At 31.3% G+C, this 17,742-nt stretch overlaps 1 protein-coding gene across 1 annotated transcript; it reads right to left on the reverse strand.

Moving 5' to 3' along the window:
- Nucleotides 1-1,587: 1,587 nt before the first annotated feature.
- LOC130644642 (exocyst complex component 6B-like) lies at nucleotides 1,588-17,742 on the reverse strand. The gene is made up of 30 exons (XM_057450326.1): nucleotides 17,588-17,742; nucleotides 17,179-17,344; nucleotides 15,864-15,911; nucleotides 15,497-15,587; nucleotides 14,027-14,072; nucleotides 12,888-12,950; nucleotides 12,428-12,509; nucleotides 12,260-12,319; nucleotides 11,999-12,064; nucleotides 11,816-11,890; nucleotides 11,631-11,723; nucleotides 10,444-10,490; nucleotides 9,829-9,882; nucleotides 9,125-9,191; nucleotides 8,706-8,777; nucleotides 8,422-8,471; nucleotides 8,182-8,229; nucleotides 7,410-7,512; nucleotides 6,938-6,994; nucleotides 5,886-6,003; nucleotides 5,687-5,733; nucleotides 5,324-5,403; nucleotides 5,078-5,132; nucleotides 4,886-4,958; nucleotides 4,566-4,672; nucleotides 4,121-4,201; nucleotides 3,501-3,561; nucleotides 3,188-3,261; nucleotides 2,904-3,016; nucleotides 1,588-2,318 (listed from the first exon to the last, which is right to left on the reverse strand). Exons 1-30 carry the CDS (start codon nucleotides 17,677-17,679, stop codon nucleotides 2,219-2,221), a joined length of 2,289 nt encoding a protein of 762 aa, XP_057306309.1. The 5' UTR covers nucleotides 17,680-17,742; the 3' UTR covers nucleotides 1,588-2,218.

The following is a 17,742-nucleotide window of genomic DNA, read 5'->3' on the forward strand; positions in this document are numbered from 1 at the left end:
AAAAGGTTTTAATGCAACCTTACATATAAATTTGTTGCAAGAAATACCTATATTTACACAATTAAAACATGTAATGATAATACAAGCTGGCTCTTTTAATATTTCACTTGTATTCACATAACATTTTTGACAAACTTTGGTCTGTATTTTACAAGGTCACATGCTTGACTTACTCGGAATATTTGATTCGAAACACGGATTTGTTTCTAGGTGCTTGTGCCATCCAACTTCGTTCCGAGAGCCTCTTTACATGTTCTGATTTTTGGTATCGACCAACTATCGGAGTTATGAGGAATAGATTGGCTTGTACTATTCTTGTTTTGTTTGAGCGCTGTTATCAAGAGACTTTCTGTTATGACATTAAAAAATCCTTTCAGTATCCCGGTATCTCAGTATAAAAATTATTTTGTTTCTAGTGTGTATTGTTTGTAGCCACTCGACCGTGGGTAGAAGAGGGGATGAAGTTACCATGACGCCAGCATATTCAGGGCGTTAAATATATGTAACAAAAACTGCTAATAAAATATGTCGTATGACAAAAATATTGTCTTCTTAGCGAAAATACCTCTTTTTTCTCTCAACAAAATCCTTTTTCCGCGCCTTGACCCGTAAATTTGACTTTGGAAGCAAAATAACCCAATTCATAAAGTTCCCCATTAGCAGAAACCTTATAGCTAAAAATATTTGGCAGATACGAAAAGTAATATAGAGCTTAGTTACCTGTATACTCTCTCATCGTTCTACAAACTGTTAGCTAAAGACGTTCAGCAACATCAATTGAGAACTCGCTACAAAACGATATAAAAATCACCAACATGCATTCAGAGCATACAAAAACATTATGCGGAACAGAAACATAAGGAACAACATGCAACACTAACGCCTACATGTGACGTTATACTGCAATCAAGAAAATAATTTCATAAATTGTTTTTTATTAATTTGTGTATTCGTAAATTCCTCCTCAATAATTTTATGTGAATTACTACAACACGTTCGCTAACAACCTCATTCCCAGCGCCTATATCACTTATCATGACGGCGAGCGCTCGATGTGGATGTTGGTTGGCTCAATGTCGTATACTTCCACATGTTCTTACACTTTGCGTTCAAGGTAAATTTGTACGAGGTAGCGCTGTTTTAATCTCATCACATTACGTCTCATATAGCCGCATATATATTTGAATAACCTAGGAATAAGCTGTCATATTGTGTGTCCTGTCTGTTGTGGTTTCTCTTGCGCTTCGCAGTTTCAGAGGCCGCGGATCAAATCCAGCTGTCACACTTTTTTAATTAGACGTTCAGGTCACGTCCAAATATAAGAACCTAACGAGCCCTGGGGCCGAGGTTGAGTGACATGCAGTAAGGTAATGTCAAGTAATAAAATAGAGGACTATGCTGTGAAACGAATTTCCAACTTCTGCGGAATTTTGACTTTAAAAATATTTTTTATTTTAAATGTTCTTGCTACTTTCAAAATCTGCTAATAAATTCACGAAAAAGAGGCGAGAGAAATATCTTCAATTTTATTTCACCATAACGATGCACGCTGATTAAAAAAATAAATCTCATTAAAAACAAAACGTGTAACGGAAAAATATACTCTATTTCACATAGATACATAGAAATTATTTACAAATTTATGTTAAGCATACAGGCGAAATAATACCCTGTAAAACCCATAGTATAAAAATAAAAAATAATGATAGTTCACAGAAAGCCTTTAATTCACCAGGTACCCGCTTACTCCATCAATGCTGTTCGAAAAAGCAAAGAGTAATGCAAAGAGTACTCTAAAAAATTAGATAAAAAAACAAACTGACCAGTGTTCATAAGGTCGGTGTTAAATTAAAAACGGACACTTTTAAAACGCACCAACCAAGTTTTAAAGTCAAAGATATGCAGCCTAAATTTATTTACAAAATCACAAGCAACTATTTTAGCTGGTCTTTTTGACCTCTATTTGCGATGTTACAGGGAGAAAAGTTTTTGTCTATAAGAGTTTGACAATATAAATGTAAACAATGTTGATAGGGGCGAATAAGGCATTGTAAGGAAAAACGGTAAAACAGTGGGGCGGCTTGAAAGCATCCCCTGATTTGTTTGTCGTGTTAAAATACATGATAATCCAACAATAACCTTATGCACGTAGGAACACGATGTAACTGTCTTTCACACAACCCGCCGTTTTTTAAACTTCTTTGCGCGTACGAATTATTTAAGATAGTTCTTTTAGTTTTTTTATCAAGTTTTCCATAAATTTCTTCTTTTCTCGGTCTGCCTTTTTAAAGTTAATCTTCTTTGAATGGTCGGTCATTCTAAGACAAAATAAGATACGGTAAAAAATCGTAAATAAAAATGCAACAGAATACACAAAGATAAAACAACAATATTTTATCGTCCTAGGTCTACTGGAGAAATATCAACCCATACACATTACGCATATCATTTTAACATCGTGTTCATAATTATTTTCAAGAAAGAAATATTTGTCTAGAAAACTAGTGAACATAGTCGATAAGCAAGGCACGCGTCTCCACCATTATATAAAAAAAACGTTTATAGAAATTTTAGCGTTTAAAATGTTACGGCGATTTTACAATTTCGCTGAATGTTACGCAATTTTACAATTTCGCTAAATGTTACGTCAATCTCACAATTTCGTGGAATGTTACGGCAATTTTACAATTTCGTCAAAATTAAACTGACTATAGTACTTCATCTAAGTACAAGAAAATCTAAAGCAGCTTCAAACCCAGGCTTATTGAGTTTGTAACAAGCACAAGTGTACATACAAAGCAGGTTTCAACAAAAACTTCGTGTTTTTGTGACAAGTGCAAATATACATACGAAGTTAGAAATAAGCTTGGAACAAGGGGAAATGTTAAAACAAAAAATCCTACTTTTCCAACAGCACGATTACGCCATGGGGTTGCACTCTGTTATATTTACTGTTGCTGTTACCGTAGTCATGGAGATATGTTGACCAATCACCTTCCACGAATAATTGAACAAACTACACAGAATATAGAACAAAAAAAAAAAAAATTTTTCACAGTTTCTCTTTTCATTAATGATAATTGATCTGTAAAAAAGTCAGTAAGAATGGTTGGTCGGTTAACCAAGGCAACCAATCGCGTTTAACAGATAATACTTAAATGGCTACACGCAAACAAAAAGGTTTTACCTGTGCCAATTCTTGAAAACTCATTTCTAATGTTCCAGGACGAAATCCTTTAACCGGAGTGGATGCTGCAAACTCTGAAATAGCCGATCAAGTTCTTACAACATAACGGCCGCACTTCAGAGGCAGAGAAAGCGACTAACGCAAATAGGAAAATGTGTATTTCAACAAGATAACCTATAGTATAGTAGACACACATATAGTTCAGTTGTCTGTGATAAAATATTCGAAGTACCAGATAAATCTCCTGTACTGAAAGAATTTGACAGAAAATAACAGTCATCAAAACTTCATCAGATAACAAAACATCACATACCCTCACATTTTTTAACATCGATATTAAAACTAAGCAGTCCATTCATATTTACATATCGAACCTAAAAAAAGTTAAATGCAAGAAGTATGTGATTGTGCTAGCAGGGAACTATTCTTTTTTGTCCAACTGTCGTCATATCAAAAATACCTCCCGAATGGTAAAGATTTTGGGGTGGAGAAAATTCGGTAAATTAAGCAATTTTAGTCTGAAATCGCCAAATTAAATCCACGCCAAATATCTGCCACTGCCTAATGAAATCGAAAAATAATTAAATGTCTTGCACACAATTTATCATGTCACACTTCTGTTTGAAAGTTGAAGTTTAATATTTGTTTTAACATCTTACATTTTTAGGTAGAAATTTCAAAAAACTGATGTAAAAAAAATTAGTTTCGTCAAATTAAATTAACACTAAATTGACAGTATTTTAGCCTAAGCCAAATTAATTTCACCAACAACAGGATTGCGGAATGAAAGAAAGAATCAATAACAAAAAGGAAAAAAACAAAAGAAAAACACTTATTTCCTTCGAAGTCTATTGTGGAAACCCAGCCCCTTTCAAGAATGCCTCGAACAACCTTAAAAAATAACAACCAATCAAAAATCAAAACTGTACATACGTTTCCATCGAGCAAAAACATCTTCAAATTCATCGCCAAATGCTTACAAGATGACATGCACGCTGTTTTTGCCACATCACCCTAAATAATAGACAAAGATTTAATATTTTAGGCTATTAAAAACATTTTAGAAATTTTAAGGAAAAATAAACAAATATTAACAAATCATAAGGACTGTTCAGGGAATGGTGAAAAAAAGAGAAAAGGCCTAACAGTACAACATTTTATCACGCGATTCGAGGAAAAAACACAATCGAAATGTCCTGGTAAAGCGATAGACTGCAGCCGACCATTAATTGTAAAAAACTTAAATTAAGATGATCTAAAAACACATGTGTACATAATTAGTTATAAAAAATAAAAATGGAACATTAAAAAGTTAAAATCGTTAAACTTTCTCCATAAAAAGAATATGAGGAAAAAAAAGAAAACAATTCTAACTTACAGGTAGGGGTTCAAATGTTATAAAAGCACCCTGTAAATAGGCTAACAAATCCATCAGATAACTACTTGCTTGTGAACGTACAGTAGTTGGTGCCCAGTTATATGCAGCTAAATAACAAAACATGTCAGAAGAAGTAAAATGGAGCGGCGCCAATTTTGTATCTTGGATTGTCAATGTACTTTGTGAGGTACATTCTTTTTTTAACAACATTATCAATCTAACTATCACAGCCTCCCTACGCAATATCTTTCATAAGATACCTCATAACATTATCACAAACAATGTTTTTTAATTAAAGACTAAATATAATATAACAATACCTAGGCCTAAGAACTCGTCCATTTTCGTATTCAACTTTTCATAGATTCTCATCTCAGCGTCAGCTCGAACATCCTTGAAAAAGAAAGAATAAACTAATATTTTCGTAACAACGGAGAAAAGCGCATTGTGTTGTCATAAATTTTTAGATCTGTTTGAATTTAACTTTTACTTCAAACATTGTAAAAAAATACCTTAAAAGTCGACGTTCCATACAGTCTTGTCAAACTGACATTCGCATCTGTGGTCCTATTAACAATATTAAAAAAGAATATGAAAATGTAGTAAAATTCTATGGCACGTGTGGTACTTCCTTACTAATAACATTATTTATCTCATATGAAAAGAAAAATGTGTTTTCACCATCACAATGAAATGTAATCTATTGTATGAGAGTCGTTCTTGGACAGGACATGACTATCAAATAAAGATAATTTTACCCAGTGATCTCGGAGATAAATTGTTCTAATGCTGGGCATGCATTCTCCAGTTGCATTGTATTCACAGACATTTGAGCAAGCTAAAAAAATATATGTAAATATGTTCACGTATTGTTTTTCTCACAGCAAAAAAATTAATTAAAATCTTAGCAGAGCATTCTAAAATTTATGTTATGTAAGAGTTCACCTATTGGAGTACAATAATTCATGTACGTACCAGTCACACAGCTTAACAAAATATAACTAAAATTTGAAAATTAGCATCACAAAACGGGAAAGTTGCATAAAAAAAATTAACTAAAATTTGCATCAAAAAATGGTAAAGTAGCATCATAGAATGGTAAACAACTTTGTTACACATACCTGTGCTAAACTCAACATTGGAACACTCAAAAGATTTTTAATAGAATCTAAAATAAATGACAACATATCACAATCTGAAACAAATCTCTGTTGCAGGCTTTAAACAGGATTCCTTATAAAAAAAACTTCCAAAAAAGTTGGTCTTTTAAATTCCTTTTTTTCACAAACTAACTATTATTCTTTAGGCCATTCTGCTTACCGCTCAATGTTTTCGTTAAAAGCAGATTTGTCGATTTTCTTGTTGAACTATCTGTCTCTGTACGGCTGATGTTTAGATTCTGATTAAAACGCATAGATGCACGAATAAAATTCTTGACCTAAAAGTCACAAAATTAATTTATTATCCAACACTGGAACAGAATGTATCTTAGTTATCATCAAATGTAGGATGGAATCCCTAAGGACGTTTAAACTTCCAGCTACTAACTTACCTACTTTTAAGCATCTTCATGAAACCTACCTAGCATTCAGCAAAATTGAAAGTTGTAGCATTTCTTAGTTCAAAAAACATTTTAAAAGTTATAATTTTATGTGACATCTCTTTTAAATCAAGTAAACTTTATATGTCAAAACCTGACCATCACGCCAAACTGTATACCCAGGGCACAAAAGCTGATACGCAGGGCATGATATTTGGCTGTACAAGATTCTTGCTTTTGATGGACGAAAAAATAAACTCGTGCAAAAAAATTTCTCTGTCAGGGGAAAAAATGACTGTAACTTACAAGCAACATTAGTTGAAGAGCCTTATAGAAACCTACCAGGTCGAAACCACTAACCTTTCATTATCCTACTTACAGGCTTCAGAAAAACTGCTAACATTACTTATTTATTTTTGCTTAGTTTGTTATTGTTAAATTCTTCTCACGTGGCGTAAATTACCTGACTTGCAAAAGTTTCTCCATAAAGTGTAGAACATATAATGAAAATTCATCACATGCTGTTAAATTACTATTGGCATCACTAAAGCATTATAGCTAGAATGCTCAAATAAGGTTATAATGTTGGATAAACTACTGTTAAATAGATCATGTACAGGTAACATGATATGTTGACTAACCTACTCTTTCAAATAGTGATCACAGGCTAAAAAAATTGACAAAGTAACCTGAGCAACCAGGCTACTGAACAACCTCCTACAAAATTACCAACTAAATACTGGCCTATCTCGTTTTGGTGACTCGTATTTACGTGTAGACTTGTATGTATTGTTTTCTCACCAAAATAATTGAAATTTCTTCAATGACTTACCTCTGCGTATATTTCAGGTACAAAGCATGAGAATGGGTAACATTTAGGAAAGTCATCCTGAAAATCACAAATCACAATAAAATCACAATAAAAATTAAAAGCAAAATAATTTATTGACAATTAAAACCCATATGAAGAAATGTATAAATGCAAAAATAAAAATTATATATAATATGACGTTTTTACTTTAAAGCAATCGCATTATTGCCTTCATTAAGTACAAAAAAATAATTTCAACTTAAACTCAACATTGTCTGAAAATAATTTCCATTAACTATCTTAAAAACATGAAATAAAGACCTTTATATTAGATCTTTGTCGCAGAAAAATATCAGAAACAGTTGATCACTTTTTCATATATTCCATATATGACAATGCATTCAGAACAACATTTCTTAACAAATCGAGTGCTTAATCGAGTCTTTACAGAACTCTTTCTTCTGAATGTCAAGAAGCAAATAAAAGTATTTACCAAGGCAGTGCCATTGTCATATGGGAATTGTTGCACTGTTTCTGTGTATTCAGCTAATGTGTTGATGCAAAGAGGAGTGTAATTATCTTCCTGACCAATATTACTAAAAAATCATGATTATATTAAAACTCTACACTTTTTTAATAATTATTATGGTTTAAAATTAATAATGGTACTAAGGTCAAATATTGCAATTTACTTAGTCAAAATTTGATATTCGATGGCGCAAAGCCGATTGGAACATTGAGAAGGTAGGATTGAGTGAACCCAATAGTCGATTTTATCGAGTCCGATATTTACCTCTTAACCAATTTAATAAAAGACAATATTCAAGTTTTCACATCAAAAACGTTTTTTGTCTGTTATAAAAGCGTTGTTTTTTCCCATTTTTGCAATGTCTGCTATTATTATTATGAGAAAGAAAATTGAGCAAAGAAAATTCAAAACACATGTAAAAAGAGCAGGTAATTAAAATTAATTTATTTATTTAACATCCAATATTTTTTGATTCAGATCACAGATAGATGATGAACAGATATTCAATAAGAATTAATGGAACATCTGAAACTGTTTAGTATCCTGTTCTAATATCCTGTTCGGATACCCTGTTGAATCGACTATGCATTTTATTATACATCTTTTAAAACTTCTAAATTTAGGTTAAATTTAGGCTAATGCTATTTTTTTCACTCTTCTTCCAAAGGTTCATAATTCGCAATAAAACCTAATATGATGAGGAATTTAATAAACTTTTTTTTTAGGAAATACCCACTCAAAAACAGGTCTCCATTTCTTTGTCAACATCTCGTTATATTGGTCTCTATAAAACAAAAACAATGTTTTACACGAAACATATTTCTTCAAAGAGCACGAGACTTTATAACAGACAAGTGTTGAAAAACCTTCACAATCATAGATTTTTTTCCATTTTAAGGAGGGGTTTTCTTGTAGAAAAAAGGGCTTGAAAAAATAAAAAAGGTTTTAAAGTCCTACAAGGTTTTAGAAGTCTTACCTCATCTGTAATAGGACATCATAGAGTGCATTCACACTGAAACCATAACTCTGTTAAGTAAATATAAAACACAAATACAAATATAGAGCATTCTTCTCTAAGCAAGAAGAACAATAATACGATATTTATACACAATCTTCTACAACACAGTAAGAATTATTGAGAAAGTGATGATGGATTTAGAAGCGACTCACATTATAGCATGAATTTGATGTTGAAATTATTTTTACACAGAAACAGTTAGAGCAAAAGTTGTGGACATAAAAAATAAATTAACGACTTACAGATAGTGTATGGCTAAACCACACAATTAATTCTTTGATTGACAGCATCATAGAAACATCTTCAAGATTAGACTAAAATACAAAAAATGATCACAAAAGGTGAAGTAGACTGAGGCAAAAAAATATTTAATTCTTCCAAATATTTTATAATTTTTCGATTATGGTAAAAAACAAGAATACAACTTTGCCATTATCGTTTATGACAGTTATGCAAAAAATCTACATGCATAAAAATTTACATAGTTGAAAATAAAGCGATATATTCTTACTTTTTGTTCACGTCACTGAGAAAAAAAAGCTAAGAGTGAAGTAATCCTTACACCACACAAAGAAGTAATTCTTTACTCATTGTCACTACTGAACATGCTTACAAAATATACTTAAAGAAATAAAGAAAACATCAAAGAAATATTCCTTACACACTGTGTATGTAATACTGATCCAATCCTTGATATTGCCATCTCCCACAGTTCTTCCACTGTTCCCCTATGAACAAAAAAGATACTCATAGGTGAATATTTATCATAGCACATGTGCTATGATAAATATTCACCAGGCAGTATGTTAGTGATGAACAAAGTAGTTCTTCTACAATATAAAAAAGATACTAGTTGATAGACATTGAATAATCAATGGGAAATTAACCTGTCGAAAAAATCCAGAAATTTACTTATTCCTATTCCTATTCCTATTTTTTTTAACTAAGATATTTATCTGAACAGACAAAAATTTACAGATGTTGTCACAAAAATCTGTAATACAAATTACTGTTTTTGAATCAATACTCTTTTTTCTTGACTTTTTTTTCTGTAAATAGTAGCAATCACAGAAAACTCAATAAGTGGTTGTAACAAAATCACTTATTAGTTTGCAAGCTGGAGGATTACAAGTTTGAAGACTGATGGGCTATTTTACTTTGCTGTCAACATTTAGTAATTGCCAACCAATTGCTGAGGAAAATGACCCATCAGTTGTTAACTATTTTGAAGTTAAGTTGAAGGGCTATTGCTACCTCCACTACTTTTTTGGTATTGGCAACCATGCTGTCCCTGCAAAAGATCTTTCTTAGTTACAGGTTCTCTAGTGATCATATTACCTTGTGGGAGTAGCAGAAATTACCTACCTTGTTACCAAACCCTCTGTAGTATTCATAACATTATCTTCTACCACAAAAAAACTACAAAAAGAAATGTAAAAAAATTACTAAAATCCTCAGTATAACAAATGTAAGTTTTAACTTTAATTTTAAATGAAAACTAGGAAACAATTTTTAAAATTTCAGATACTGTCATGCTTTGAATAAACGCCCGGGGCGTTTATTAAATTTTTTGACATTTTAAGGGGACTTCTATTCAAGGGGGGCAATTAAAAGAGGGGGGCGTTTATTAAATTTTTTGAACTTCGTCTCTTTTGAAGTTTTAAAGATATTCAGTTTTAGAGTATGAACTTCCAAAGCGAAATATTAAATTTCCAACCTTAAGCCTAAGATTTAGGAAAAAAGTAAGTAAAAATACTTTTACTATCGGCTCGCATAAACGCCCCTTATGAGGGAGTGGCGTCTATGCGAGGGGTCGTTTATTTAAAAAATGACTGAAAAGGCGGGGCGTCTATTTGAGGGGGCGTTTAATAGAAGGGGGCGTTTATTCGAAGCATTACAGTACATATAATTTGAAAAATTAAGTTTTTAAGACTAATTGTTTTTTCATGAACTCGAAAAGAAAAATAATGTAAGATTTACCCAACTATTTGATTGAAGTATGACTGGAATATGTTTAATGATTCGTGCTAAAAAAAATCAAATGCATGTGCAAATAATAGATTAATTAATTTTATGACTACGTCATTTTGTTAACATGTCTGTAAAGAACTTGAATTAGTATGATTGGTTAATTTTTTGTTTGGCATTTGAAATGAAACAATATTTTCAGAATATTTAAAATGAGATATCAGAAATTTCTTTGCCTTCTGACTTTTTTTTATTGCATAAAGACAGCACTAGTTTACTTGTCCCGGATGTCCCAAAACTTGGTTGACTGTTTTCAGCAAACATGGTAGTAGTTACAAATAGATAGTCCTGTTACACAACATTGCGAACCTTAAACCCTACGGTTAGATAGGGAGTTAAGATCTTTTCTCAACTACAGCCTAATTTTAACATATTTAAGGACAAAATTATTAGTCAAAATTATACTCATTTCGGTTCTTATTTTATTAAGGTATGAAATATATTAGCTGCATTGATGAATTGTACGTGGAGTATAGTTTACTTTGTCATGACTGTAATACAAAAACAAGTAAATGTGAGCGGGTTGGACAGATATTAAAAAAACAAATGACCAGTTTAGTGAAATTTACCAGTGCTAGCTATCATTCCACTAGTTTACTCAAAAATGTGTAGTAAAAAGACAAAGAGGTGAAACAAGGTCTTTTGAAATAAAAAATGTATTGCACATTCTCACTCAATGCATACTCTATGCTGAATACAAATATTTCAATACTTACTTTAATGTTTAAAAGTTCTATTTCTACACTAACTTCCTGTCCATCAACTATCTAAGTAAATGACATATTTATATAACTAACATTGTACTTGCAAAAAAATTAATCCACATCATAGCTATTGCCCGCAACAAATAAAAATTTCTTAAAATAGCGAAAAACTGAATAGTTCCTAAAAATCATTTTAACAGTCAAAAATTGATTGAAAAATAATTCATATTCCCAACAACTATACTAGAGTCCCTCTCTCTCTAAACTAAAGTGGTATCACAAAGTGAGCATCTTAAAAAGTGTAGCTAGAGTATTTCTACCACCACTATATATCGGCCTTTTTTTGCAATTTTAAAAACAACCTATGAGTATGACTGGTGTGATTAACTTAAATATGTACACTGGGCATTCATAAATATTATAAACAACACTTACAATTGTGGTACTTGCTCTCTGCCAATCAAATGCCAACCTTGCCTGCTGCATACGTTCTTTGCGATAATACTGTTCGAATACTTCCTTTTGACCCTTAATTTTATGAAATGTTAATGATTGCTACGCATGCTTTAAAAGCTAACTGAAACCTAGAATTGCAAAAACACAAACGAAAAAGAACTTACTAGAGCTGTAAAGATATGTAGACATCTGTACACTGGTGAGAAATCGACAAGGTCAGAACAACACAATTCCAGCTCCTTAAACGCAAAGAAATTTTACTTTACCAAACGTTTCCCTTAAAAAAGGAATTGTCACAAAAAACAACCCTCACAAAATGCCACAGGCTAGATTAGAAAATGAATTACCTCATCCTCGTCATTAAAACCTTCATCAACTCCATGTAACAGACTTAAACTATATTGCTGATGAGCCTAAAATTAAGAAAATATAAGTAAAAATATTTATAGCAAGCAAACAATGATGCAGTAGCTTGCAAAGTTATTTTTTATACAATTTTCTATACAATTCACTTCACTTTTGTAAATGTTTATAGAAAGTAATTCTAAATTATTGTGTAGATTGATCTTTTGCAGGTAAAAGCTTTTTTTAAAAAAAAGTTCTCGTACCTGTTTCATAGCAATTTCACCAAGTTTTTCTGATTTTGCCCGAACGTTTTCCAGAAAAAGCTAAAGAACATAACATTGATAACGTACGTTTATTCAAGTAAGAAATGTGTTTATCAAAAGTTACTTTGTTTCCAAAGAGGGTTTAAATTTTAAATTAAAATACCATACCATCAGATCTTCCTTAGCAGCGTCTTTTATACTTTCACGAAAAGATGGAAGTTTACTTATCATCAACTCTGCAAACCTAAAACTAAACAAAATGGTAGGTATACAATACAAAAATAAACTAATAATAAGTTACTCTTAGCAAAAACATATTTTCACTAAATATAAACAAGTTCAAGAAGAGTGAGTTAATATTTAACACAGATTAAAGAGACTCAAAGAGAAGGAATACTTTATTTTGAAATTAGTTCACATTGCTTTTATGCTTTTCTCACATCTTTTTTCAATATAGGTGGTGGATTTCCTGTATTTTGAGGGTGCGAAGTTCCCTCTATTTATCAAACAATTTTTCTAACGTGAAGCTATTATGAAGATTTAACCATGTCAGTGCGTAGAGCGAAAGAAATGTTTACGTAAAAGATGCACACCTCCAGTATCACTATTGCAAATAACTTAAACTAACTTCTTAATCCGTGCCAGATAGGTATGCTCCAATTGTTCTAATGTCTTGAGAGCAGGATAGTATCTACAGGAAAAACAATATTAGCTTACTTAGTACTTTTTATTCTATTGCACATGTTGAAATAACAAAAACATCACTTTAGTTGTCAATACAGGTTGTTAATGATCTGTTTTTATGCAATTGTGTAAGGAATCCATCGGATTCTTTTGATATTGTTATAATTTTGTTCTGCCAACAAAGCAGCTGAAAAATCTGAAGCATGGTTTTCTGACAGGGTAGATCATAAAAGCATAATTGCATAATTTTTTCATAGGCATATATGATTTTAGTTTGGTTTTTCTACACAAAATATACATTAAACCTAATCAATTCGCTCAAGAGAATAAAAGTAAAGTCAGTTCGCAAAAATTTCAACACTCTGTAACAAAATAAACCACCATCTAGATGTGGCCTAGGAACACCTTAGATCAATTACCATCACTACCTTCATTCATAAGTTTATAAAATGCCATCTAAAACAGCATTTCTATCGCGACTAAAAATATTCGATTCGCAATTTTATCATTTTCTTTGCAAAGTGATTCACAAAAATGGCATTTCGATTCGCAAATTGCGAATTACTAACTGCTAATTCGAACCCTGAATATTTTTTAATAAAAACCAATTAAGTTAAAATGTTGGTTAGGTAGCCTTTCCATTGCCCTGCAATGAGATTTACCTGAAATGAGACTTCAAATCGGAATAAAATTCCATTGCGTTTACACAGAGTTCTTTATATTATATCTTATTGTGTAAACTGCACCAGGCATAACTTTGCACACATGTGCAATAACTTTTTAAGCATGACTAAACAAAGGACTAAACAATGAGGACTAAACAAGAGACTAAAATGTAACATTCATTTCACCCTTAAAACAAAACTTCATGTAAAAGCTGCCATATTCTCCCTTTCCTACAACAAGTATATATATTTAAAAAGTCAAGAAGTTCCATTAAGTTTATCATTTCTTGAACATGTAGGCGACGTTTCGGGAGATCCTTCTCCCATCATCATAGCCCGATTCATATTACTTTCCACAGTAATATGAATACTGAACAGACAAACCGAAATAATATTTCAATAAGTTCAATTAACATACTTTTTGCTTTTCTTTTGTTCATATAACTTTGCATACATTTCTAAAACTGAAAGTAAAAAAGTTGAAAAAAAAACAGAAAGAAAAAAGAAAGAAAAAACATTCATTACTGCTAAAAACACTTCATTCAGACCAAATAATCTAAACTATGGTAGGCCTGGTCAGGAAGATTCGCCCACATGTCAATTGGTTTGTGTGTGCAAGCCATCCACAATGGAAAAAGCTGTTGTGAATTAAATTAATTTAAATTCTATAGCACCTGATTGAAATGCACAATTACAATGCACACTGTCCAAACATCAGTAGCTGTACACAGTATCAACATTTGCAAAATGTTATTATCAGAAAAATTCCTGCAAAAAGTTTTTTTTTTTCATGAATTTTTTTATATTGAAGTGTTATATTTGTAGAGTTTTTGAATTTAGGTTAACCAACCGCATAAAGTTAACCAGCTGCATACCATTGCAATGGTCATGGAAGAAAACTTTCAGCATTAGAGATAGGGACACTAGACACACTTTTAGTATTTCTAAAGTTTTCACTCAGTTAATTTTTTCGCGGAAACAGCCGCAAATCTTGTTCATTATTTCACATTTCTCAAGGTGAAACTAACAGTCATAATCCAATCACTTCTTCATTTGATGGAGTAATCAATTGTGATAAATTTTTCTTAACGAAGACACAAAAACTAAACTATTAACAGCAGTCTTAAGAGCAAAGTTTTTTTAAAATAGTGCCTCCTAATTCTCCCTACGGCAATTTGAAGGACACAAAAAGATGTTTTTCTTTGTCCAAAGCAACCAATAAATTGTTTTCCAGAAAGTAAAAATTAAAGAGATGTGTTTTCAAGATTTTAATGTTTTCACCAGTAATCAAGGAGGAGTCTAGGTACTTGATTGCGGGTAGTTGTCAGAAAAACTGTTGGCAACCTGAAGGCAATATAATGTAACAAGAAAGGAAATTATACATTAAATTATATAGCATGAAGTGCAAGAGATCTTTTCTGCTGGAGCATGAACCATTTCTATCAGGACACTGGAAGCTACTTGCACTAAACTTGGTGTCTGTCTGTAGCCTTTTAAATACACACTACTCTATTAAACAGCGAAAACAATTTAACCACAATAAACAAGATTGAAAAGATAACAAAACAACAAAAAATTGAAAGGATAACAAAATGGTTAGGATAACAAAAAATGTATTCAGGAGTGCGTTTTAGAGCTGAGAGAGTTCCATTCTGATCATAAACATAAAAGAATTTACTGTATAACAGATATTTGAATTGTGTTAAAGTAATATTGAGAAAGAAGAGAAATAAATAAAGTCACAGCAAAGGGCCAAAAACAAAACAAGTCAATGGAAAAAAAATGGTTTCTTTGATGAAAATGATGTAAATGGTATAACTATTCTATTATATTTTGTCATACCAGTATTCCACCTAAATGTACAAAGCTATATATGTATAATACATACCTGGTATGCATAAACTTAGGGTTTCTATTGTTGCTGCAATATTCCTGTTTCGAACACGATGAGATGACAGCTCTTCCAATTTCTCTACAAGCTTAAAACAAATTAAGTTATTTTAAGGATCCTAATGAATATAATCGTGAGTTTTGTTGCTTTGTCTTTATTGTTTTCAAATAGGTTATACAGGGTGTAATCCTTCTTGAAATTTATCCCCAATTTATTAGATTTATATTCCATTTTATGCAAGTTGTGAAGGAATAAGATGAAATTCTCATTCGGGATTTCGTGGCCCTTTTTTACGTTTTTCTTGATTACACCCTGTTATATTGAAAAAGCAAAATTACATAACTAAAATATATATAAATGAAACCTCGTTTCCAGATTCCTGTAGATCAGAATTGGCCTTCTTAATTTGGATCTATGAAATAATAAACAAGCTGAGTACATTGAATTGATTTTTTATTTAAAACCATCAAGGGGATTCCAAAATGAGAAGGGATGTTGAGCGACTTGCAGTGTAGAGCCTAAAAATGACGTGTTTTTTTGAAATTATTAAACGAGAAGCTACATCAAATCATGAAAAATATGTAAAATATCAACGATGAATGTTACACATTCATTTTGTTGTTTAGCTTCACTTTGTAAACAAAACTTACTGACTGTCGGCATGGTTTATTGTGACTGAAATAGACAACTAAAAATTTAAGAATGAAATGCAGCGATAGAAATGTTTTTTAAGATCGCATTTTAAAAGTTTAAAAACGAACAGCGGCGATAGAAATGTTTTTTTAGATTGAATATTAAAAGTTTCAGAACGAAGAACGCCGATAGAAAAGCTTCGTTAGATCGCATTTTAAAAATTTAAGAATGAAGAACGGCGATAGAAGTTTTTTTCTATTGTCGCGTTTGTTTTTAAACTTTTAAAAAGCGATCAAAAAACATTTCTATCGCCGCTTTTTGTTTATAAACTTTTAAAATTCAATTTAAAAAAAAACATTTCAATTGCCGCTGTTCGTTTTTAAACTTTTAAAAAGCGATCTAAAAAACATTTCTATCGCGGCTTTTCGTTTTTAAACTTTTAAAATGCGATCTAAAAAAAACGCTTAATTACTGCAATTAAAAATTTCAAAATAGATTGCTAAAATTCATCTTGCAACCTATTGTGATTAAACAATCGATCGCGTGGGGTCATTGTTTATCAGTGAGGCAATTATTTTCTGAAAAAAACAAAAGCTATCCCAATGTCATTGTTCTGTGTAACTATTCATGCGAGTTTTCCGTCCGCGGTAGATTACATTCATACTGTACTGTATTTACATTTAAAGAATTTCAGATTTAATTATGCTGCATAAATTATGATGCCATATTTAAGTAATAGCAAATTTTGACATTTTTTGTCATCAGTAATTTTAGACCTCTTAAGAGATGTAAACTCAAACTTTGTCAATACATAGATATAATAAAAAGGTGAATTGATTAAAATAATTTTTTTTGTCAAAATGACACTCTTAACTTTTTGCTGATGACCCCATAACTTGGGATCTACATGTCGGTTAGCAATCAAACTATATTTCGTAATTTTGATATGCAAAAAATGAAATTCTGATTCGCAGCCTACTAATTAAAACTTGCTAGTCTAAAATAAAAACGAACAAATTTTTTTATTTAATAATTTAAGAACATACCTTTAACAACTTTGCATCAGAACGCACTCTGATGAGCTCGCTTACAGATTCTACAAATCCTTGATAATGAAAGTTACACATCCGTTCAATTTCCTTCTCATGAGATTTTGAGTGTTCATCCAACTTTCGTAGGAATTCACCTTGTCCATCATCCTCGTACACAGATCTAAATTAACATTATAAAACAGGGCATACAGATTTACAATTGATTAACAAGTACTTAAATTTAATAGAAGATAAATTAGAAAGACTGAACCATAAAACAAACCAAGACTAAGAAATAAATATTGGTAGAGTAACAAATAAAACTAAAAGTGAGTTTATTCATAACCTAAGTTGAAGGTATATATATACCAAATATTAAAATATATTATATAAACTCAATGTAAAAAATTATAAAATTGCATACCTGAGGACAGGTCCAATTGGAGAATCGCTTGATTCAATTTCACCAATTAAATTATCTAATCTAGCATCAAGCGCATTTGTTAAACTATCCATGTTTGAAAATAGTCCCAATGAATTGTATTATATTTGATCTAAAAAGCAATATCTCTTTAATAA

Source organism: Hydractinia symbiolongicarpus, chromosome 5, assembly GCF_029227915.1.
Source record: "Hydractinia symbiolongicarpus strain clone_291-10 chromosome 5, HSymV2.1, whole genome shotgun sequence".
NCBI classification, from domain to species: Eukaryota; Metazoa; Cnidaria; class Hydrozoa; order Anthoathecata; family Hydractiniidae; genus Hydractinia; species Hydractinia symbiolongicarpus.

Excerpts from the sequence above, each read along its gene's own strand:
- LOC130644642 (XM_057450326.1), bottom strand. The coding sequence starts at position 17,679 with ATGGATAGTTTAACAAATGCGCTTGATGCTAGATTAGATAATTTAATT. Across the intron at positions 11,724-11,815 it reads TACATATCTTTACAGCTCTA|GGTCAAAAGGAAGTATTCGA; the intron begins GTAAGTTCTTTT and ends CATAAAATTAAG. Across the intron at positions 3,562-4,120 it reads TGTTTTTGCTCGATGGAAAC|GTTCGATATGTAAATATGAA; the intron begins GTATGTACAGTT and ends AACTTTTTTTAG.